We start from the raw sequence: 21,156 nt of genomic DNA, 5'->3' as shown, positions 1-21,156 counted from the left end.
AGGGGTTTTATCGTTGCTTTGACGCATGTATAGGCCGATTCTTGCAGTCGAATATTATCTGAAAACAGCTAGTCCTGGCATCAAAAACACCCCCGTCAATTATTTGACCACTCATTCAAGGGGTTTTTACAAGGTTTTCATATTATGGATGTTATGCTAGCTACTTACGTTAGACTATGGGGAACTTTTCTCATTTTGTTCCGAAATTCGGGGAGAGGTCATTTTCTTTCTTGGCATGAATAAATAAATATGAGATACGAAATACAAAATAAGAAACTGTCCATTTGGCATGCACATGGCTGACTACCTATCCGAGTCTTACCGGCGTAATTAAACCGATGATGATCGAAGTCCCAGCGGGACCGAAGAGATTCTCGGACATTTCGGCGCTCTTCGCAAGTCAAACCACCATAAACTACCTAGCAATGACAATAGTTTTATAAAATAATCGTGCTTTCCTAAGACTCTTGAGATAAGCCTATAGGTCTCATTGGCCTAATGAAACTTTATTCCATCCGGAAAGCCCTTAGTGCCTGAATATTATGGCGGCTGTATCCGCCCTTCATTTGACAAGCCCCACACTCCTCGGGACCAATTTCGTCTACATAAATTCCCCAAAATAAGGGGATTTGAAGATAAACTCCTAAAGATATTTGATTTTTTTTAAAAAAATGGTACGATAGTCGGCCCCATAGATGCATGGTTTTCCCACTAAAAACACATAGGCCACTCCCACAGAAGCAGTCTATCTGCATGATGCGTCCTTGAGAACTCTGACAACGGAGATTGTGTCATATCAACCTATCTCCTCGCTTTCCGAGGATGAGCAAAGCCTAGCGAAAAATCTCGCCTCTGATGAGTCCGCTATGACTATGCGCCAGACTATCCTATATCCACAGGGAGGCGGACAGCTCTGTGATACTGGCACCATCACAGCATCAAACCCGGAATCCTGCTTCGAGGTGTCTTTGGTCCGTAAAACTTCAGACGGAAAGATCATACACTTTGGAAAACCGAACAACAGTGGAGCGCATTCCTTTTTAGAGGGCCAGAGCGTTATACAAAATGTCGACGGTGCCAAACGTGACTATCATTCTCGATTGCATACGGCAGGTCATATCATTGGCGTGGCGATGGAAATCGTCATGCCGGAGTTGAAAGAGGTCAAGGCCAACCATACGCCTAAAGAAGCAGGTATGGAGTATGAAGGCTTGATCTACAATGAACATAAGCCTCTTATTCAGGCTAAAATTGATGAGTTGGTGAAGCAGGATCTTGCTGTCACTGTATCTTGGTTGGAGGCTGGTACGCCTGTTTATGATCGAGCAAAGGTCGGTGATGGTCCTGTTCGAATTGTCAGTGTCGGTGGTCTTGATCAAACTCCTTGCGGTGGCACGCATGTTGAGCGGACTGGTTTAGTTGGTTCGATCAATATTCGCAAGATTACCCGAAAAAGTGGTATAAGTCGGATGTCATACGAAGTGGCCAAAGAATTATAGAATTCGGTTCATGCATTTGTTCATTAATTAGAGTATTTGAAATAGATGATCTACTATATGTTGTACACGCTGTAAGCCGCTCGAAACTCCTTCGTTGCTCTAGAACACCGTATCAAAGTGCGCTAATAAAGAAATAAAGGGGCACTGTTACATTAAATTGCGAACTCATTGTCCAACCAATGTTTCATGACAGTTTTCCCTTCATCAAATGCATCCTTTTGAATCCGAACAATGATAGCTGCGTGGCTGTGGCGGTGATTATGAATGTAGACGGGGTATTTCCGGAATCCCACATCATTGAGTGAGTCAATAATATCGAATTGATCGGGTGTCAATGCGAGCGTCGAGAATTCAGGTGTTGATTTTTCGGTATCTGAACGCTTTAACTTTGCAGATAAGCCTGTCTTCGCTTTGTTGCGTTTTATAGACTTTTTCGCGACATTCTCAGAGGAGTCGCTAGCCTCGGGGTCAGAGCTTGAGAGGTAATCAGGCTCCTGTCGAGAATTTGCACTCTCGACGACCTCGTCCATTACGTGCTGGACATCCTGCACAAGGAGAGGCACTTTGTACTTCCCGAAGAGCGCCCTTCCCTTTCCCTCCAGATGCAGACGGATTCTCTTTTGACTGCGTAATGTTTGGACACCTGAGTTTATGCAGAATACAGCTGCTGCAGGCGGGAGAAGCAGCATAACAAGTAGGTAAAAGGGCATATTTTCCGCGAATAATCTGAAGCGCCTCCATTTCTCAGAAGCACAAGTCTCGGGTTCTTTCGGGTCGAGAGGTAGCAAGAACTGATCGGGATTAACGATTACTCGGTCGTAACCCTCCACATAATTGATATTGATGTCATCAAGATTTCGGAAGGGGTCAGTCTTTGTAAAGAGTGTTGAATAAAATGCCGTTGTACGATCATTCACGACATTGCCGTAAACGCTCTTGTTTTGGAACCTCTTCAGCCCCTTAATAAAGATGCTCTCTGGGTCGGCAAGAAGGCTGAGTAGGGGCCGTCCAGTATCGCGGAAAGAGTCGACCATGAATAATTGCTGTCCTGACATAGACACCAGTCGGGGTCCTAGGCCATTCCATATATGACCACCTACGCCCTTATTCGGCGTTCTCACCCCAACATGTGGTGATGCGAAAGTTGTAAAGTTCATAGGTTCCACTTTATCCAGCAACCCATTGGCATGTAGCAATCCAACGGCATATCGAGCGACAAGGCCGCCCAATGAATAACCGACAATGCTGAGTTTGGTGATTTTCTGACCCTGTTTCTCTAGCCTTTGCAACGTTTCTTCGACCTCGTGCACTACTCGTTCGCCGCCCACCTCGACTCCATCGTAAGTGAAGTTGCCGCTATTTCCTTCTGGGCAGAGGATGTGAATGTTGTCTTCTCCGTGTCTTTCTTTCAGCGCTACTACCATATAGTCCAGATGTGATGGATTACCCCAGAGACTACTCGAGCAAGGACTGATTAGCTTGAATTCACCATGGATATCACTCTAGGGAAAACTAGGAAAGGGGCGTACCCATGCACTAGGACGCAAAGATGGTTGGCTTTGGACGAATTATCAATTTTCGCCATTATTTCGGTATGTTATTGAAATTATTATTATTGCTTTAAGAGCAAAAATAAGTGAGGCCAGGCTGACATTTTAAAGGCAGCCGGAGTTAGGAAGCTGCGGCGCTGGGCGGAGATAAGACAACTCGTAGTGCTTACTGAGAGTGGCAGTGTCCGCCTCAGGCTGAGTTCAGAACGGTATCCACCCTGACATTTACTAACCGTGTTAGGTAGGCGGTCAAAAAGTCATTTAATGTGTTGACTGCTTGATGAGGCTGTGCCCGATAACGCGATGAGGTCAGATCTTTATGCCATAATATCCAGGCACCAAACTTTGTTCGGTTTGCATCTTGGCCTCAACTCCATCACATTATTGAATATTGAATTCACTTTAATCTCAACTACCTCACTACGTTCCAAAGCAGTTGACGCCGTGAATCGTTTCCCAGATTTATGAAAACTCATTACAACCATCAATCATTCACGACAAGGGAGTTTCACGTCCCATGATACAGAAAGTCGCTCACCCAGACTGCGATGCCCCTGCTGGAACACTACGCTTCTCATTGATCAACAGGCCAAATCCTTCCAGCCTTGCAGAGTGGATACTACTCGGAATTCTCATAGCTGCGGTAGTCCAAATACAACCTTGTCAAGTCAATAAATTCATTGATTTCGCGCTTGGTTCGGCTTTAATGATGCTTCTTTTTGGTTTCTGGCCATAGATCCAATATCTCATTTGCCGAAGTCTAGCTCCAGCATATCATGGCGATCATGTTCACAACACTCGGCTTGTTCGACAATACACCCTGTCCAGAGGGGAAACAATGCCCTCTTATTACTTGCATGTTCTCACACAAGATCCAAGCAAGCAACTCCATAACAACCGAAAAGCGCGCATCGAGTTCAATCAACAACGATGAACATGTCTCGAAGAGACTCAAAGTTGACAGAAGTTCCACACCATCAATTTCAACGTCAAACACTCCTCATATTCCGCCTAATCATCAACGTCCAGCAAAATCATCAGTGCCCGCAGCTGAGTCTAATCAAAAGGCCCATGCTGTCAGTCAAGATGTTTCCAGTTTGCCATCTATTTCACGAAGAGTCTCTCCTCCCCCTTCAGGGCGTACCGGATCTCAGTCTACAAGTAAGGCAGGTCCTTCGAAGAGCACAAATTCTTCTTCGGGTTCCATGCCATCACAATTCCCTCCCCGGAAGGCGCCAAAAGAAAGTCTCAACCCTCGAATGCTTCAAAAGGCGCCAGCGACTCATACGGCTCGATCGGCTATACTGAACAAGCTTCATGGGGCAATGTCATCGCTGAACGAGAAAGTTTCAAAGGACAAGGATACTTCGAACAAGTGTTTCGTGCTCAACAAAGATGAACTTGTGACAATGGCTCTAGATGAAGAGGAAAAATTAGCTAAAAATAGTTTCGGGGTCTACTCAAATGTGATCAAGCTCCGCATAGTTAAATTGACCAAGATGGCGAAAGAAGATTGGACGAAAGAGGTGATGGAACACCTTAATACCCGATACTACCACATCCAACCGATACAACCACAATCACTAAAGTCGACGAAACCCATAACAACGGGTCTTTCAACAAAAGAGGAGATTACCCTCGTGGAAGCACTTGTCACTCCATTGATTGGTCTTGAAGAGTTTGGGTATGTCACTAAAGCTCCTAGCTCGTCGGATGTCGAAACAGCCAAGAAGGGCGTTATTGAATCCAAGGGCTGGGAGAAATGTGACCGCTGCGGTGGACGCTTTCAGGTTTTTCCAGGGCGCCGTGAAGATGGAACATTGACTAGTGGCGGCCATTGCACCTATCATCCAAGTCGACCAATTTACCCACCGCGCAAGAAAACCGATGGTGTCACTGGCTCGTCCGAGGCATATTTTTCATGCTGCAGTGAATCCGTCGGAACATCAACAGGCTGTACCAAAGCCAAAACGCACGTCTTCAAAGTATCAGAGGCTAAGCGTCTTGCATCAATTCTCCAATTTGAAACAACGCCCACGCAACCGGATACAGGTGGCTTGAACCCGGTGTCGTTCGACTGCGAAATGGGTTATACTACATTGGGCTTAGAGCTCATCCGGCTCACAGCAGTCAGCTGGCCAGAAGGTAACGAACTTTTGGATGTTTTGGTCAAGCCAATGGGCGAAGTACTAGATCTCAACTCCCGGTATTCCGGCGTTTTTCCCGAGCACTATGCATCTGCTATCCCATATGGCACGTCCGCCAACCATGCAAGTCATTCGGATCAAAAGAAGAACGGCAAAGACCACAAGCCTTTACAAGTGGTTGAATCACCTGCTGCGGCTCGTGCCCTTCTCTTTGGTTTTATACAACCACAAACTCCATTGATAGGCCATGCAATTGATAATGATCTCAATGCGTGCCGTGTCATCCATCCCACCATTATCGATACTGTCCTGCTCTACCCCCATCCAGGTCGCCTACCTAATCGAATGGGTCTTAAAGTGCTGTCCCGCAAGTTTCTCGAGCGAGACATTCAAATGGGAGGGGATCAAGGGCATGACTCCAAGGAAGATTCAATCACCACAGGTGACTTAGTGCGGGTAAAAGCGAGTGATCTGTGGAAACGATTGCGGGCAAAGGGCTGGAAGTTTGAAGACAACCACATCATTGCGCCTCCTGGACAGGCATCCCAGGATATTCGAAAAGCAGCTCACGAGATTGGCTTTGCAACAGGGTATAAAAGGAAAGCGACCAGTACCACCTAGTATATAACAATGCGATATCAACAATAATACCTACAGCTTTACAAATTACTAGTCAGTCACCTATGCACGCGTCTCAATAAGCTACCGCATGAGCCAATCTATGTTGGTAGATTGAAGACATGATGGTTTCTTTTACGGCATAGTTCAGCTTACGAGTTCTATATTATTTCAAGGACAAAATGAAGGGTATAAACTTTTTTTTATTCGTAGCTCAAAAGAGCAAGTCTATCCCCACAAATCCACGATCCAACCCTCCATGGCTATACTCTTTCGTCCGGCAAATGCCCAAGCCAAAAGCTACGCCCGGTGCGAGTTCGATCGATCGACAATGAGGTCAACATTCGAGTTAACGAATCTATTCCTCATCCTCCTCAGCCTCGTCGTTGACGACGTTGTAGAAGCGGAGCTCGTAGACACCCTTGGAGGTGGAGACGACACGGAGCCAGTCACGGAGCTGCTGCTTCTTCAGGTACTTCTTGGTGCTATTGTGGGAAAGATAATGGTTAGTTAAATGGTCATCATTCCATGCATTGCTAAGGTAGATTCAAAACTCACAGGTACTTGAGGTAGCGGCCGGAGAAGGGGATGTGGGCAACAACCTCAACCTTGCCATCACCAACGGAGTTGATGACAACGCTGTCGCCGAGGTTGCCGACACGGCCCTCAACCTTGATGCGGTCGTGAAGGAACTTCTCGAAGGCAGAGACATCGAAGATCTTGTCGCTAGCGGGCTGAGAAGCGTTGATGATGAACTGCGATCTTGATTAGTTTCGTGTACCCAAATGAAAAATCTAAGTGCATAGTTTGACATACCTTCTGGGTGACCTTCTGGGCCTTGCGACCACGGGCCTAATTACCAGGAAAAAAAGTTAGCCTACTGCTCCATAGTTGTCGAAGTCCCCGATGGCATTCAGACCAAACAGTTATTGCAAATGGATTCAGAGCCACCGAATAGATCTTTCAATATCCGGGTCTCGTCGTGCCAGTGCAGATATCTGCTGGAGCCGGTGGGGTGGAACAGCAAAGCGTTCACGGAGTTGTGTTTCAACGTACAGCAGCGGGAGCCATTGTGAATGGATTGGAGGGATTGGAGATGAAAGGGTTAGGTCGCAAAGAGGTGAATATCCTGCGCCGGCGAGAGAGATGGTCGGAAGAAGATCAGTCGGGGCTTCGTAGTGGAGCCCTTAATCGATGCAAAAAAAATCGAAAATTGCCCGCGCGTGGGAGGCGCTTAGCCTCTTTGGGTAATATTAGGGCTGGGGCTGGTGGACAGGTCACCTGATAGTAATCATATCACATGATTTCTCTACGTGTCACCGCCAAAGGACTTGACTCACCGCTCTATGGCTCTGATTGGTCCGCTTAATGGAGACTAACGTGCTAGCGTGGTTTCCCAGGGTATAAATACCTTTCCCCCCCTTCCAATTTTAGTCTTTTCTTTTTTCTTTTCCAGCTCTCTTTGCCAATTGGCTTAGATCAAGTGTAGTATCTGTTCTTTTCAGTTTAATCTCTGAAAGTTTCCTACGGGAAACACTTTGATTATTCTCATTTTTGGATCCCGCGACCGACCTCTGTGCTTGCGCACGTTGGTTGCACAGTGTCATCGGGCTCACACTACCCCCGATCGACGCGAACCCTTTTTTCATCAACTGTGTCGGCTTGCCCGATCGCTTGGAGAAGAAATAAAATTGTAGTTAGCCTTCAGTAATCTAATTTCCATGATATATGCACAACTAAGAGAGTTTGTCTCCCAACATTGAAGTAAACAATGAGCTCACAGCGTGAACTCGGCTTGTCCGTCTGCCTCTGTTGATTTGCGTTCTCCATACGGTCGGCTATTCCCGCCACTACTCAGATCTACAGTACACAGCCGCAACTCATGTCTTGCAGCTTGTCCCCAAAAAATCTACAATATTTCCAATACTAATTCAAGAGAACAATATTGCGAGAGAGAAGAAATCTCACTCAGAGCTTGTATGTAACTTCATAATCCCATTTCTTCGTCCATAGCCCACTTCATTGTCAAAGTTGTGTTCGCGTCCAAAAATATTTACCAGCGGCTGCTCTGCTCCATGCTGTTCTCGTAGCGCTCCTTGGCGTGGTGCTTAGCCTTCTCACGGTCGATAAAGTCCAGGCCCTTGGTCTCGACTTCACGGTCAATGAAGGCACCGGCGAGACCAGCAATGATCTCCTTGGCCTTAGCGTGGTCGTCAACCTTGCCTGGGAGTAGGTTAATACATGATCATAGTTATTTCATGAGAGAAGCCTTACCTTCGCGGGCCTCGTGCTCCTCAAAGGCCTTCATGGCCTCGTATGCAGCAGCACCACCGATGAGCTCGTGGGACCACTTAGCCTCATGAGGGCGCTGAGTGACCTCCTCGTGGTGGCGGTACTCCTCGCTGTCGTCTGGAAGAGCAGGTAATGTTAGACGATAATACGAACAAGGTAAGGTGAGGTATTTAGAGACATTTAATCACGTACTGTCAAAGAAACCCATGGTGATTGATTGATTTTGTATGGAATATGAATATGATTGAAAAGGGATTTGTTGTGGATGAAGAAGAGAAGATGAGAGAGGTGAAAGAAAGACCGGCTTATAACCCCTCCACAGCCCCACGCCACCCTTGTGAAACTAAAGAAGCCATTCCCAGCGATTTGTTACAAATTTGCCAAGGTTACCGGCTTTAGCTTTGAAACTTTTTGTGGTTATGAATGGCGCCTCAAATAGTACGTACTCGCTATACCTATTTGAGTCGGTGGACACCCGTAGATCGACGCTGTGATTGGAAGCGGGTATACAGTACCGGCTCGTTCCCGAATTTACCAATATTCTCGCACTTTCGGGGGGCTTAGGTCTCATTCATGGGAAGCTGACACGTGTAGACCTCGCTGGTGGGGTGTTGGATGGTTGTCTGGCGCCACTTTCTAGCTAAGCCGAGTAGCCAAGGCAAAGAATTGAGGGGGGTGAGGCATCTGGGATATCAGGCCAGATGCAAATGCTACATAGGCATGTACATAATAGGCCTACTAGTAGTGTACATATGCATGTTTGTATTTTCGTTCACAGATTGTGGAGCCTGCTAGTCCGCTATCGAATCCAAAAGCTCAATAAGTAGTTCACGGGTGGGACATGACCTTGTAAGTCGGGAAACCCGGTCGAGGTCTGACTGGTAGTGAGTAGTGGCGCAACCTTGATATTATCATAGCACCTGTGTATCCCGGGGTCTATGCATGCTATACTTATCAAAATAAATGTGTAAATTGGTCCTTGGGGTTCAAGTTCACCTGGGCAGGCTCATTTTGTGGTTCAAACCTCATTTCTTAGCCTTGGAATCTGAGAAATATATACTATGGGTTAGGACCGCCTGTCCAACATCATGATCAATCCAAGTATGATTTGCAAATATTCGAGCCCTGGAGATATGAGTACTAGACGACCATTCTTGATACTATCGTTCGAGTTGACATCTTTAATGAGAAGCCATACAGTCGGACTATCTTAATAAAACAGATATCACTGTATTGGCGATCTGCGGAATTGACTCCAAAGTGAAAGCTCACCGCCTTCTGCCCCACGGTACAGAAACAGCCTACTGCCCGAGATCGGTGTCGAGGTCCTCCGCGTCTTCTTTCCAAGTGGATTTTGGCAGACTCAAGTGCTTTTCTATCAACGATTCCCCAAGTTATCTTCGGTAAAATCGAGGCGAATGTTCCTCCATTTCAAATATCATATTTATGCAATAAAATCAATCTAACTTCCAGAACTCAATTGACATGGGTCAGCTAATTCAATTTGACATGTGAAAACGCGAGGTTGATACCAAGCGTGCCTATTTCCCATCAGCAGTATATGCAGCCCATCTTACACACCCATCCTACACACTACTCATAAGACCGCAATTCGTATACCAATCCTCAAACGGTGGAACTCTGCGAGCGGATTTCTGTGATAAGACACTCGACACGACGACGAATTTCGTCTCGGATACTCCGTACAGCATCCACGCCTTGCCCGGCAGGGTCGCTAAGTTGCCAATCGAGATAGCGCTTTCCAGCAAAGAAGGGGCACACATCACCACATCCCATAGTGATGACAAAATCGCTAGTCTGAACCGCGTCGGCAGTTAGGATCTTCGGCTTTTGGGTGCTGAGGTCGATACCTTCTTCGAGCATGGCTTCGACGACTGCGGAATTGATAGAGTCAGCTGGAGCTGATCCGGCAGATCGCACTTCAATGGTGTCACCAGCGAGATGACTTAGATAACCAGCTGCCATTTGAGAGCGACCGGCGTTATGGACGCAGACGAACAAGACGCTGGGCATAATGGCTATGGGATTATTTTTGAGCGATTGGCTGGAATGTCGTTGATGATCGATTTTTTTGAACGTAAGAAACAACGAGTATGAGAAACAAAAACGCAAGGAACGAATGCGCTATAAGTCTTATGACTTTAAAAGCTCAGACAAAAAGTGATGCTGTCGGCCTGTGACTTGATTCTCCTACGAGAACGAAGAGATGCTGGGAGGATATTATGGAGTTTTTCAGTCACAATTTCGCTTTCAGGCGAGCAAAACTAATGAGGTATTTATCTAGAAATTTCTTGCGCCTAGAGTTCTTTGTCAGAACCTTGTCCCATAGGTCAAATACGTTTACCAGAGCGCTTTTCATGAGTCACGCTCGTAGTTCGTGCAGAAGTCGCGATATTGGTATGTCACTGAACTACTACTATTGGTCTAAATTATGGAGAGAAAACAAATGCCCAACTGTCTTAGGTACATTGCATGCAGCTGTGGGGGCCTGCTACATTGTGCTTGGCCATGAACATCAATTTCTGGCATGTCACCGCGTGGCTCTGATTGGCCAAAAACGACAGACCGTGATTTGTCTGGTGCCACTATTAACTTTATTTGGACTAGTTTCTCCATTTTTCTTCATGGCAATTTCTATATAACATTATATAGTATGCTCGATATTCTCAAAGTTTAAGAAGCTATTGCTGATCAGTCAAAAGCCTGAGAGAGCTTTTCACTTCAAATTTCCTTCATATTTTATCAAAAGTCTGCAAAATCACTCGGATGCCAGAGATGGCTACCACAGTACCCGAGACAAATCTTTCTACAAAAACAGAAGTCCAATCTCACAATGCAACATCATATCATCAGTCTATCAGCCCTTCCACCCTCGATGTCGAAAATCAAAGCACAAAAGAAGCTGAGGAGACGACATCCAAACAATCAGCTTTCAAAAGCCTTGGTTGGCTAGATCGCTTTTTGGCCCTATGGATCTTCCTTGCTATGGCAATCGGAATCATACTGGGTAACTTTGTGCAAAATACGGGACCAGCCCTTCAGAAAGGAAAGTTCGTTGGGGTTTCCATTCCGATTGGTATGTGCTATCTTCCAAGTAAAAAGGCTCTTAACTAATTATTTCAAGCGATTGGCCTCCTGGTTATGATGTATCCCATTCTTTGCAAAGTGCGATACGAATCTCTACATCACGTTTTCCGAGAGCGGGGAATATGGATCCAGATTGCTTTCAGTATCGTTGTCAACTGGATTATCGCGCCCTTTCTGATGGTGAGTTTTAGAATATTGGAACTTTTTAACTATCTTTACGAACTTCGCTGATATTGTGTACTGTAGCTGGCATTAGCATGGGCTTTCCTCCCAGATGAACCAGAACTTCGAGAGGGGCTGATCCTCGTTGGATTAGCCAGATGTATCGCTATGGTAAATCACTATTCCAATCCTCTATGGTCTACTCTCGATAAACTAACACATCTTGGTTTTAGGTTCTTATTTGGACCGGCCTCGCCGGCGGCGATAGTGAATACTGTGCTATACTTGTCGCAATCAACTCACTATTACAGATGGTGCTTTTCGCCCCCTTCGCAATTTTCTTCATCAAAGTCATCAGCCATTCGGGGAGTCAAGTCTCGCTGTCTTACTCTGCAGCAGCCAAAAGCGTAGCTGCTTTCCTCGGCATCCCCCTAGGTGCCGCAATCATTACCCGCTTCACCCTGCGAAAAATTGCTAGCCCACGCTGGTACGACCAGGTTTTCCTGAAGTGGTCTGGTCCATGGTCACTAATTGGCCTCCTATTCACAATCCTTGTGTTATTTGCATCTCAGGGCCGCCAGGTCGTACATCAGATTGTATCAGTCGTCCGAGTGGCCGCTCCACTTATCGTTTATTTTATTATTGTCTTCTTCGTCACACTTCTTGTGACTTATAAACTCGGGTTTGGATACAAGTTGGCTGCTACTCAGAGTTTCACCGCTGCGAGCAACAATTTCGAACTCGCCATTGCTGTTGCCGTTGCGACTTTCGGTGCCAACAGTAATCAGGCTCTTGCCGCTACTGTTGGTCCGTTGATTGAAGTTCCGGTGCTACTTGGTCTTGTATATGTTGTGAAGTTTATAGCTAAGCGAGCGGGGTGGAAGGATTGAGCCGAATGAGTAAAAAGAACGAAAGATTCAAGACTGGGGAGAACCAGGCGGACTTTGAGGAAGTGCAGCGACACTTTCTGTGGCAGGAGTAAACCCTACGTGTTAGATTACCAATCTCCAAAGAAGTAGAGCGCAGATTACACTTCACCCTTACAACTTCATTCCAGTTCAACTTCCAGCATATCGTTTAATAACATGAGCGGTGCCAGGACATGGTCTGGAATATTTCTTAGCAACTAGTACGGATTGTCGCCTCATCGTGTGCCATGGGATATTATCGGCGGACAGCCAGGAATTGATATTCCATTTTATACTAGTATGATCAATGAACATCGATGCCTTCCTTTCCCTGAGTTTGAATAACTACCATATGGTGCCATTCCCGAGCCAGGCCCAACAAGACCGTAACCCTTTGTTTGTCGAGCCAAGCGAAAGGAATTGATGAGTAAAGACATGCAGCGTCTTTGCTCCCGGGGTCCATTCTTTTTTTTGGGGGGAGAGGTTCTTGCAACAGCTGCCGCATCCTGGGCACAGACTCTTAATCCTCTCATAAGAAAGGGGAGCAAACGGTGAAAGAAAACAGTATGATTTTGGATGAAAAGAAATTTAGTTGTTCTAGATCTTCTCGATCTTGCCTCTGCGCAGAGAAGTTTTAGGATTGATGGGGGATGGGGCTTTTGGATAAATTCCGTGCCTAATCAAGGTGTATCACCCATTCCAGCCCAAAAACATCTAGAGTCGATCCGCTGTCACCTGACCCTATCGCGGGATTCAGCGATAAGCACCAGCTTCTCCGATTTTCACCCCAAACTTTCTCGTCGGTAAAGCAGCGCTATGGGTTCTATCGTTCTCCCTCATCTCCAAACAGCTTGGCACGTTGACCAGGCCATTCTCTCAGAAGAAGAGAGACTGGTGGTTATTCGATTCGGTCGCGACCATGACCCCGACTGTGAGCCACCCAAAACCCCACATTCTCGAGAACGCGACACTAACGCATTCTACCACTAGGTATCCGCCAAGATGAACTTCTCTACAAGATTGCCGAGCGTGTAAAGAGTGAGTTTCACCGACACTACACAGGAAGGAACATATCTAACGCTAGCATCTATTAGACTTTGCCGTCATCTACCTTTGCGACGTCGACCAGTGCCCCGACTTCAACACCATGTACGAGCTCTACGATCGGATGACGATCATGTTCTTCTATCGTAACAAACACATGATGTGTGATTTTGGCACGGGTAACAACAACAAGTTGAACTGGGTGCTGGAGGACAAGCAGGAGTTGATTGATATCATCGAGACCATCTACAAGGGCGCGAAGAAGGGCCGCGGTCTCGTTGTTAGTCCCAAGGGTATGTTTATATGGACCAGGAAATAAGATCTTGGACTTGTGCTAAAAATCCTTTCTTAGATTACTCGACCCGATACCGGTACTGATCGAAGCTTTGGGGACATTCGCGACCTTGGCGGTATGTGCTGTGTGGCGCAATATTTATGACATTTATGATTACGATCGTTAGAGATAAAAATGAAGAACTCGAATGACCGACAACTGGAGATCAATGATGTGTTTTGACAGTTTGACAAGAAGATAAACCAATGCTTGCCTACTATCCAAATTCTTTCACTTTTGCTTTCAAGGAATGACACGCCCGCCTGTAGAAAACAAGAGCAAGTAAATATCCTCAGAACCACACTATTTATCGTCGTCTATGCTACCCAGTATTGTAAAGAAAGCAAAGCAAATACTTTAGCTAGCTCTACGTAGCCTTCCAGTTGTTTGAGGTTCAGTGACTTGATCGCTCTCATCCATCAGAGGCACCAGCAATGTTACACAAAGAAATTTACAAAAAGATTAGACAGAGGATCGTCAAGCACTCTATCTCTTGAATAGTAACAGCATATTTGAGCCAAATCAGTCATGGTTGTGAATCTTCGATTTTTGACGTAACTCGCTCAAATCACAGTATCGCCGCCAACCGCACCCAGCACAACAACTTCATCCTTCTTCTTCTTCCCTGCAACGACCCAACCTCACGACGAAATGATTGACCAGCAAATTTTCGAGAGTCTTCAAACGAAGATTGACGAGGAGACGATCGTCAGAGATGTGAGTCCCAGCATCCCGCATATTCCGCGTACAGCGAAATTCATCAATTCTTCGCGTGCCAAGCCTCAAGCTCTACGCGGGTGCTGTTCGCACAATACAAGATCACGAAAACTGACAGATATCCAGGAGCTACACGATATTGTCCAGACACTTGCACGCAAAGGTATGCTCTGCCATTTCACGAAAGCAAAGCCCAGCTCTCTCGTTTGCAAGGGATGCTGGGCCCCGCTCGCCCATATTGTGGGATCGACTAACGCTGTTTGTAGGGCGTTCTACTCAGGCCATTCTTTCCAGGGCACACTCTACCCCGACCGATCAAAGTAGGTACTTTCCATGAATATGTATCAAACATATGTTTTCTGTGGCTATCCCTTATCACCATGGGTTTTTGTGTGTGGGCAGTGATGCCCCATGATAGCATCTTTTACATATTTGCGTATAATTTTCAATCAAACATCGCTTCTTGACTAACGGATCACACATAGTTCATTCCGTCCTCGAGGATGCGACTGCAGCAATCATTGCTCAGAAGCAAGAGGTTACCCGTTTGAAGACCGTGGCAGATCAGCACCCTTTCTACAAGTATAATGGCGTGTGGTCACGAGAGCTGCAGAACCTGGTAAGAAGAGGAAAGGTCCTATTTTTGAGCATATCTGACCATCTGTGACCAGGTCGCCTCCATCGAGCTCTGTGCATGGCTGGGCGGTTTCCAGGAGCACAAGGGGCCCGAGTCCAAGTCGTTTATGACGATCGAGGATGTCGGCAAGTTCCTAGAAGGTGTGTGTAACTCCCATTTTGAGGATCGATACTTGCATTAAAGGCTTCCACCTGTTTACTTACCAATATTCTCTGTCCAAATATAGTTCCCGTCAACTTGAAGGGACAAGATGCCTTCCACCTGACCATCGAAGAATATCTGCTTGCCTTGATTTCTATGGTTGAGGAGCTGGTAAGCCACCTAACGCGCCTGCATTATGTTTACTGTAGAAGTCAGATTATTGACACTGCCTTAGTCTCGTCTGGCTGTAAACTCCGTGACCTTGGGTGACTACGAGCGACCTGTAAAGATCGGCAACTTCACCAAGGAGCTGTTCGCAGGATTCCAGCTACTGAACCTAAAAAATGATATCCTGCGCAAGCGCAGCGATGGGATCAAATACAGCGTAAGTTTCGTTATCTTCCTTCAGCTTCGGCTAAGCGTCAACCCCTCTGGGACGATACGTATATCCTTCCTGATATGGCTAATGCCCTTCTGTCCAATAGGTCAAGAAGGTCGAGGATGTGGTGTACGATCTTTCTTTGCGCAATCTTATTCCCAAAGACAGTGCGGCTGAGTAACAATTATATGGATGATCTATTCTCGACTAAGGTTCGGCCGAGAAGTCAGTTACGAAAAAGCAAAAAGCAATCATGCAGGTACTAGGAATAGTGGTATTATCATAAATTGAGATAAAAAAATCTACTATTTATTAACTTGACATAGGAGGTGCTGTATTAGATGGACGTTCATTTCGTATAGGGGATATCCAGAACAGAAATCATAAAAAGAAGACAACCGAACCCAAGAAACGTATTGGTCCAGCACAAAAATGAGGAGATAGTATGGTGATAGCCTCGCATGAAACCCGTATAGGTGGGGTGTAATCACGCAAAATTAGCCTATTTCCCCTCATTATCCTTGTTCAATGACGCCAGAGTCCCCGCCTTCCGAGCCTTCTCAATCTGCTCAATGATCGGCGCCTCCAGCTGTTCGGGCTTGGTGAAGGTTGACCACCGACCGCTAACCTTTCCATCGGCACCAACAAGGAACTTCTCAAAGTTCCACTTCACACGTTGTAGACCCATCACACCGGGCTGCTGCTCCTTCAACCAAGCAAAGACAGGCGCGGCATCTTTACCGTTCACGTCTAGCTTGCCGAGAACAGGGAATGTCACACCATAGTTGAGCTGGCAGAAGGACTGAATATCGTCGTTCGAGCCGGGGTCTTGGGCGTTGAACTGGTTGCAAGGAAAACCGAGGATTGTGAAGTCTTCGGGGTATTTCTCTTTCAGGCCTTTGTAGAGCTTCTCGAGGCCTTCAAATTGGGGGGTGAAACCGCACTTGGAGGCGGTGTTGACTACCAGGACGACTTTGCCTTGTAGTGAGCTGAGCTGGAAGGGTTCGCCCTTCTCTGTTTGCGAAAATAATGTTAGTAGCTAGATTCATCGAGGGGTGCATGTTTCACGACGGAGTCGTTGTAGATTGTAAAGCGGGGGATAGTATATCAGGACGTACTGTCAACGGGCTCGAATTCGAAGAATGAGGTTGCGGAAGACATGGTTCTTATTTGCGCGAGAGGCGATGAGGAGGTGTAGGAGTGAAGTTGAGGTCGGAAAGTCTTGGAGCTTTGTAGAGGGTGGCACGATGACGTCGTCGAATAGGGTCGAAGAGCGTGAGCGGGCCAAGACCTAAAATAGGGACGACGGAGGATGGCTCGCGTGCTGTGGGCTTGTATCGATCGCATAGATGGAGACAACCGAGGCTTGGGCAATATTACCAATGAATACAGGTCCAGGCACGGAGGAGAGAGGGACCGATTAGGCCGACGGCTATGTGAAGCACCCGTGCCGATGTCATTCAATCCACGCCTTGTTATTGGTTAAAGTTGACCCACAAAAGATTTTCTTCTATTGTAAGCTTCTTTTTTTATTCTAATGATTCTCGCCGGGGTTACACCAATCATTCCGGGTGATATTATTAAGCTTAATTGGTCTGGATCTTCAATAGCTCCAATAGAAAACGGATGAATGAAAAAAGTGGTGACGGCTAAACGAAGATACGGGAAAACGGAGACGAAAACGTGAACGAGAACGAGAACGAACCGAAATATCATAAAGTGTGTAATTCATTCAATCATCATTGCATTATTAATTCTATCAGACCTACATATGGTATTGGAAGGCCTCGACCTCATTCTCGATTTGGAATGTGCCCGTGCCAAGAATGTAAATGACAAATGCTTGCCCACGCAATTGTCCCAATCGATGCCATGTTCCGATATTCAATGTATTTTGTAGACATAGCGCGGAGAGATGTTGCATTGCATGGTTATTTCTTCCACGCTGGTTGGCCATCGAAACTTAGAGACAGCCGCGGTCCGACGGCGCTTGCATGGTTTAGCTGAAGGGTGGCCTGATGCCTCGAAAATGACAGAGCAACGACACTGTAGAAATAAGATAATCGAGTACATCATGGTGACAAGGCAGGGGCGTTAAATGTTGATCTCTAGTACCAAGCTTTCTATGTTGGCAGTACCGAGGACCCCTGTCTTGAAACCACCAGCTTATTGATCGGTGCATAAGCATATCCCCACTGCCTGCAGCGGAGTTTTGCAAATGTATATATATTCAGAGTCCGATCATCCTTCCAGCTCAGCCTCCAACACATCGACGTCCAGCTCAGCCATGGCACCTAGAACAACGCCTAGGCTCTCCATAAACCCATTGACAGCGACTCGTAGCATACGGTTGGTGGTAGCATAATAGTGGACTTGCAAGACGGTCTTTGAATCGTCGGAGTCTTGCTTCAGCTTCTTTTCTTGCGGCTCGGTCGCTGATTCGGTAGGTGGGGTTGTGAGTGACAATGTACGACGCACAGATGCCGACAATTCAGGATCAACTTCGAGGGTTTGCAGGGCAGATGAGGCAAGGCGATTGGTCGGGAGGGGGATAGAAATCTCTCTAGTACTTGCATAAGTGATTCGTTCAAATTAAAGCGCTTTACTCGTGTTTTCAAGTCGCGCTTTGGAAGGTGGGGTGACAGCCTTACAGTGAGCAAGGGAATTCAGACTTGCTAGGTGCTTCGATAGACGCCATTATTGATAATTTGGCAACGCGTCAAACTAGAAGCAACAGGATTGAAAGGGAAGTTTGACAAGGTGTGGTTTTAGGGTCAATTGTAGTGTAAATTTCAAGCTTGAAGTTGAACTCCCCACCAAAATCGCGCGGAAGCGGTGACTCGGCAATTTCCACCAACCACATACAAACATGAGGTATCTACAACAAGCCATTAAATTTATTGAACGAATAAACAAGTGAATTTTTGCTCATTGGAAACGTTTGACAAAGATGATTATTATGGCACAAGGGGGATTTTTCGCGGAGAACGTGGCTCTCACAAAGAATTTGCGAGTTTAGTCGTGGAAGTATAAAAATGCACTCATCAATATAGTACAAAGTCTTAACCAAGCATATATCATGGATAAGCCCAGAGGTGAACAGAAGTAAAAAAAATAAAAAGTAGCTTTCGCGCCGACCGAATGAAGTTATGACGCCTTGTAGTATGCACCGTGACCTTACTCGCCCAAAGCGCTGTCATCTAGAATGGTTGAGTCGCTTATGCGGTGTAAAGGAAGGCCACGACATGCTCCATCTCAACTGGGATATTGGAGATCTGGCCGTGGGTGATATCGCCTTTGGCAAGAGCAACCTGGAGACCGGCAAGGGCGCCGATGAGGCCGGAAGGGTCTGTTTACTATGGTTAGTGGAGGACAAAAGCGCGAAGGGAAGAAGACATCTACATACTGCCAGTGAGCATGCTGAGGTCGTTGGTAAGAGAAGCATCAACAACAGTACCAAGACCTCCGAGGGCTCCGAGTTGACGCTTGGCTATATAGCAGATTGTCAGTATTATATGTATATTAGATTTTTTTTCCTGGTGGAACTTACCAGGGAGAGCACCCGCAAGACCCTTCTCGACTGTGCCAACGGCGCCTGCGGTAGTGCTTTCAGCGGTACCAGCAAGGCTACCAGCGATACCAGTCACGCCGTTGAGGGAGCTGGTAGCGCCGTAAACGGCTCCACTGACGGCATCACCACCATCACGCTTGAACTCGCCGAGAGTACTCTCAAGAGCCCCTTCAATACCGCCGAGAGCACCTTCTGCGCCGTCCAATTGACGCTTGGCTGTGCATATCACATAAATTAGACTCATCTCTAGAGCTTGCAGCTGGATTGAACTTACCAGGGAGAGCACCCGCAAGACCCTTCTCGACTGTGCCAGCAGCTCCTGCGGTAGTGCTTTCAGCGGTACCAGCAAGGCTACCGGCGATGCCGGTGGCGCCGTTGAGAGAGCCGGTAATTCCGTAAACAGCTCCACCTAGCGCATCGGTATCATCACGCTTGACCTCGCCCAGAGTACTCTCAAGAGCCCCTTCAATACCGTAGAGAGCCCCTTCTGCGTCGCCTAGCTGGCGCTTGGCTGTTTTCATAGCACGAAAGTCAGTGTCATTCGAAAATATGGTGCAGAGGGTTCAAAGTACCAGGAAGGATTCCAGCAACTTCCTTCTCAACAGTACCAACAGCACCGGCGGTAGTGCTTTCAGCAGTACCAGCCAGACTACCAGCAATACCGGTGACACCGTTCAAGTTGCTGGCAAGACCATAGGTGGCCCCGCTAATAGCGTCAGTCTCACCACGCCTCAAAGCACCCCCAACAGCACCGGTAACGGTATTCTCGAGGCCACCAACGACACCGGCACCTGGAAGGGCGGGGAGAGCAGAGACAGCACCGGCAAGGGCGAAAGAAATGGCGAATCCGGTGAACTTCATTTTTGCGATTTGTTATATGTAAATTTATGTCAAAAGAGTGACTTGGTTGAGTAAGAAAGTTGTATACAACCGAAAGAAGGAAGAAACCGTAAAGGAATGGAATGAGTGACTTGAGTAGCAGGGAAAGAAAAAAAGGTTCGACAGAACGATGACCACACTATATACACCTTCCAAAGATTGTTTTGATGAGCTCGGACAGACACATGGGGTCCCTTGAGCTCCTCGCATGCACTGTAACCAAGCCCATCAGGGGCTATAGTTCGTTCGTGCATTTGCTTGGTCTGTTTGGGCCACCAGGCGTATTGATCGACATGAAGGCGCTGCCACCCGGCGTTCCGCGCTGGAACTAGCTTGATTAGTAGCAAGCTTCATAAGGGATGTGCCCATATGGCTCCAATGAAATCTTCCGATGCATCGTGGTTTAACTCTTTCAAGCTGGTGTGTGCTTGATTTGGAAAGCTTGGGTGGATACGCCAGCAAGGAATAAATTTAATCTCAGAAAGGATATCTGCGCAGTAACCGGTCATGACCATCGAATCTTTGCATTGGCTTATTGATGGCTTCTTTTTCCCATATTGTGTGTTTGAGTGGGCGAACACCTTCGAACACTGGATCGGATATCGTATAACCATGAAAGTTTTCTATGCCTTTTCCCTGTAACATTGAATGTAGGAAGACAAAATACCCAGGTTTGTAGTTTGTAGAGTAGAAATCATCAAACTTCCATCTCATTTCACAATGCGAGGGATCACTTGAGGTGCATTGCGCTATGACCTGTCGACCGGGTAAGCTGAGGCAAGGGTGTAATTAGTGGTGGAGTCCAGATGAATAGCTTCTACTGCTGCGTCGATCCTATAACTCTCTTGCAAGCCCAGGGTTCGATGAGGACATTGGATGCATCATACAAGAACTTGTACCTACCGTAGCCTTGAAGTTTACCAACGGCCAAGCAACGTTTAAAATCCTTGCATCAGCGTTGCACTGCCCCGACCGCATGGTTTCTTCAAGTTACTTAAAGAGTAGATCGTTGAATCATTTAGCTCTCACTTGAAGGGAAGGATTGTTCCATTATGCCAAGCAATGGTTGTTAAAGGAGGAGCCGGGAATGACGAGAATAAAATTGTCCTTGAGACAGAAATAACGTTGTTGATGTTGCGGTACATAGGTGGAATGGGGGCCAATAAGGTG

General features: G+C 46.6%; 11 protein-coding genes across 11 annotated transcripts; 4 read left to right on the top strand and 7 right to left on the bottom strand.

The window, feature by feature from the left end:
- Positions 1-671: 671 nt before the first annotated feature.
- Positions 672-1,499, top strand: N7478_009909 (putative alanine--tRNA ligase; the record flags this gene model as incomplete). The annotated part of the gene is made up of 2 exons (XM_056926123.1): positions 672-674; positions 726-1,499. The coding sequence occupies 2 exons, from the start codon at positions 672-674 to the stop codon at positions 1,497-1,499; spliced, it is 777 nt and encodes a 258-aa protein (XP_056775493.1).
- A 152-nt stretch (positions 1,500-1,651) lies between these two features.
- On the bottom strand, positions 1,652-3,084 carry N7478_009908 (lipase ROG1 family protein; the record flags this gene model as incomplete). Its single annotated transcript, XM_056926122.1, has 2 exons — positions 1,652-2,969; positions 3,029-3,084. 2 exons carry the CDS (start codon positions 3,082-3,084, stop codon positions 1,652-1,654), a joined length of 1,374 nt encoding a protein of 457 aa, XP_056775492.1.
- A 750-nt stretch (positions 3,085-3,834) lies between these two features.
- rex3 (putative RNA exonuclease Rex3) lies at positions 3,835-5,817 on the top strand (the record flags this gene model as incomplete). Its single annotated transcript, XM_056926121.1, has 1 exon — positions 3,835-5,817. One exon carries the CDS (start codon positions 3,835-3,837, stop codon positions 5,815-5,817), a length of 1,983 nt encoding a protein of 660 aa, XP_056775491.1.
- A 355-nt stretch (positions 5,818-6,172) lies between these two features.
- Positions 6,173-6,885, bottom strand: N7478_009906 (60S ribosomal protein eL22; the record flags this gene model as incomplete). The annotated part of the gene is made up of 4 exons (XM_056926120.1): positions 6,173-6,299; positions 6,373-6,569; positions 6,631-6,666; positions 6,871-6,885. The coding sequence occupies 4 exons, from the start codon at positions 6,883-6,885 to the stop codon at positions 6,173-6,175; spliced, it is 375 nt and encodes a 124-aa protein (XP_056775490.1).
- Positions 6,886-7,867: 982 nt separating this feature from the next.
- Positions 7,868-8,314, bottom strand: N7478_009905 (DUF3759 domain-containing protein; the record flags this gene model as incomplete). Its single annotated transcript, XM_056926119.1, has 3 exons — positions 7,868-8,037; positions 8,089-8,223; positions 8,299-8,314. The coding sequence occupies 3 exons, from the start codon at positions 8,312-8,314 to the stop codon at positions 7,868-7,870; spliced, it is 321 nt and encodes a 106-aa protein (XP_056775489.1).
- A 1,418-nt stretch (positions 8,315-9,732) lies between these two features.
- Positions 9,733-10,140, bottom strand: N7478_009904 (arsenate reductase ArsC; the record flags this gene model as incomplete). The annotated part of the gene is made up of 1 exon (XM_056926118.1): positions 9,733-10,140. The coding sequence occupies one exon, from the start codon at positions 10,138-10,140 to the stop codon at positions 9,733-9,735; it is 408 nt and encodes a 135-aa protein (XP_056775488.1).
- Positions 10,141-10,902: 762 nt separating this feature from the next.
- Positions 10,903-12,266, top strand: N7478_009903 (arsenic resistance protein; the record flags this gene model as incomplete). The annotated part of the gene is made up of 4 exons (XM_056926117.1): positions 10,903-11,203; positions 11,252-11,394; positions 11,461-11,547; positions 11,610-12,266. The coding sequence occupies 4 exons, from the start codon at positions 10,903-10,905 to the stop codon at positions 12,264-12,266; spliced, it is 1,188 nt and encodes a 395-aa protein (XP_056775487.1).
- Positions 12,267-13,100: 834 nt separating this feature from the next.
- Positions 13,101-15,717, top strand: N7478_009902 (uncharacterized protein; the record flags this gene model as incomplete). The annotated part of the gene is made up of 11 exons (XM_056926116.1): positions 13,101-13,215; positions 13,275-13,322; positions 13,379-13,608; positions 13,681-13,738; positions 14,237-14,542; positions 14,646-14,699; positions 14,865-14,998; positions 15,051-15,156; positions 15,243-15,328; positions 15,393-15,542; positions 15,643-15,717. 11 exons carry the CDS (start codon positions 13,101-13,103, stop codon positions 15,715-15,717), a joined length of 1,362 nt encoding a protein of 453 aa, XP_056775486.1.
- Positions 15,718-16,038: 321 nt separating this feature from the next.
- On the bottom strand, positions 16,039-16,697 carry N7478_009901 (glutathione peroxidase; the record flags this gene model as incomplete). The annotated part of the gene is made up of 2 exons (XM_056926115.1): positions 16,039-16,550; positions 16,655-16,697. The coding sequence occupies 2 exons, from the start codon at positions 16,695-16,697 to the stop codon at positions 16,039-16,041; spliced, it is 555 nt and encodes a 184-aa protein (XP_056775485.1).
- Positions 16,698-17,777: 1,080 nt separating this feature from the next.
- Positions 17,778-18,234, bottom strand: N7478_009900 (CTAG/PCC1 family protein; the record flags this gene model as incomplete). Its single annotated transcript, XM_056926114.1, has 2 exons — positions 17,778-18,099; positions 18,188-18,234. 2 exons carry the CDS (start codon positions 18,232-18,234, stop codon positions 17,778-17,780), a joined length of 369 nt encoding a protein of 122 aa, XP_056775484.1.
- Positions 18,235-18,754: 520 nt separating this feature from the next.
- On the bottom strand, positions 18,755-19,968 carry N7478_009899 (uncharacterized protein; the record flags this gene model as incomplete). Its single annotated transcript, XM_056926113.1, has 5 exons — positions 18,755-18,885; positions 18,943-19,026; positions 19,087-19,323; positions 19,382-19,618; positions 19,680-19,968. 5 exons carry the CDS (start codon positions 19,966-19,968, stop codon positions 18,755-18,757), a joined length of 978 nt encoding a protein of 325 aa, XP_056775483.1.
- Between the last annotated feature and the right edge of the window lie 1,188 nt (positions 19,969-21,156).

The sequence above is a fragment of the Penicillium angulare genome, assembly GCF_028827245.1.
Source record: "Penicillium angulare strain IBT 27051 chromosome Unknown utg000007l_segment0_segment0, whole genome shotgun sequence".
NCBI classification, from domain to species: domain Eukaryota; kingdom Fungi; phylum Ascomycota; class Eurotiomycetes; order Eurotiales; family Aspergillaceae; genus Penicillium; species Penicillium angulare.
Note: the sequence above shows the minus strand (reverse complement) of the source record. Positions and strands in the feature narration are given on the sequence as shown.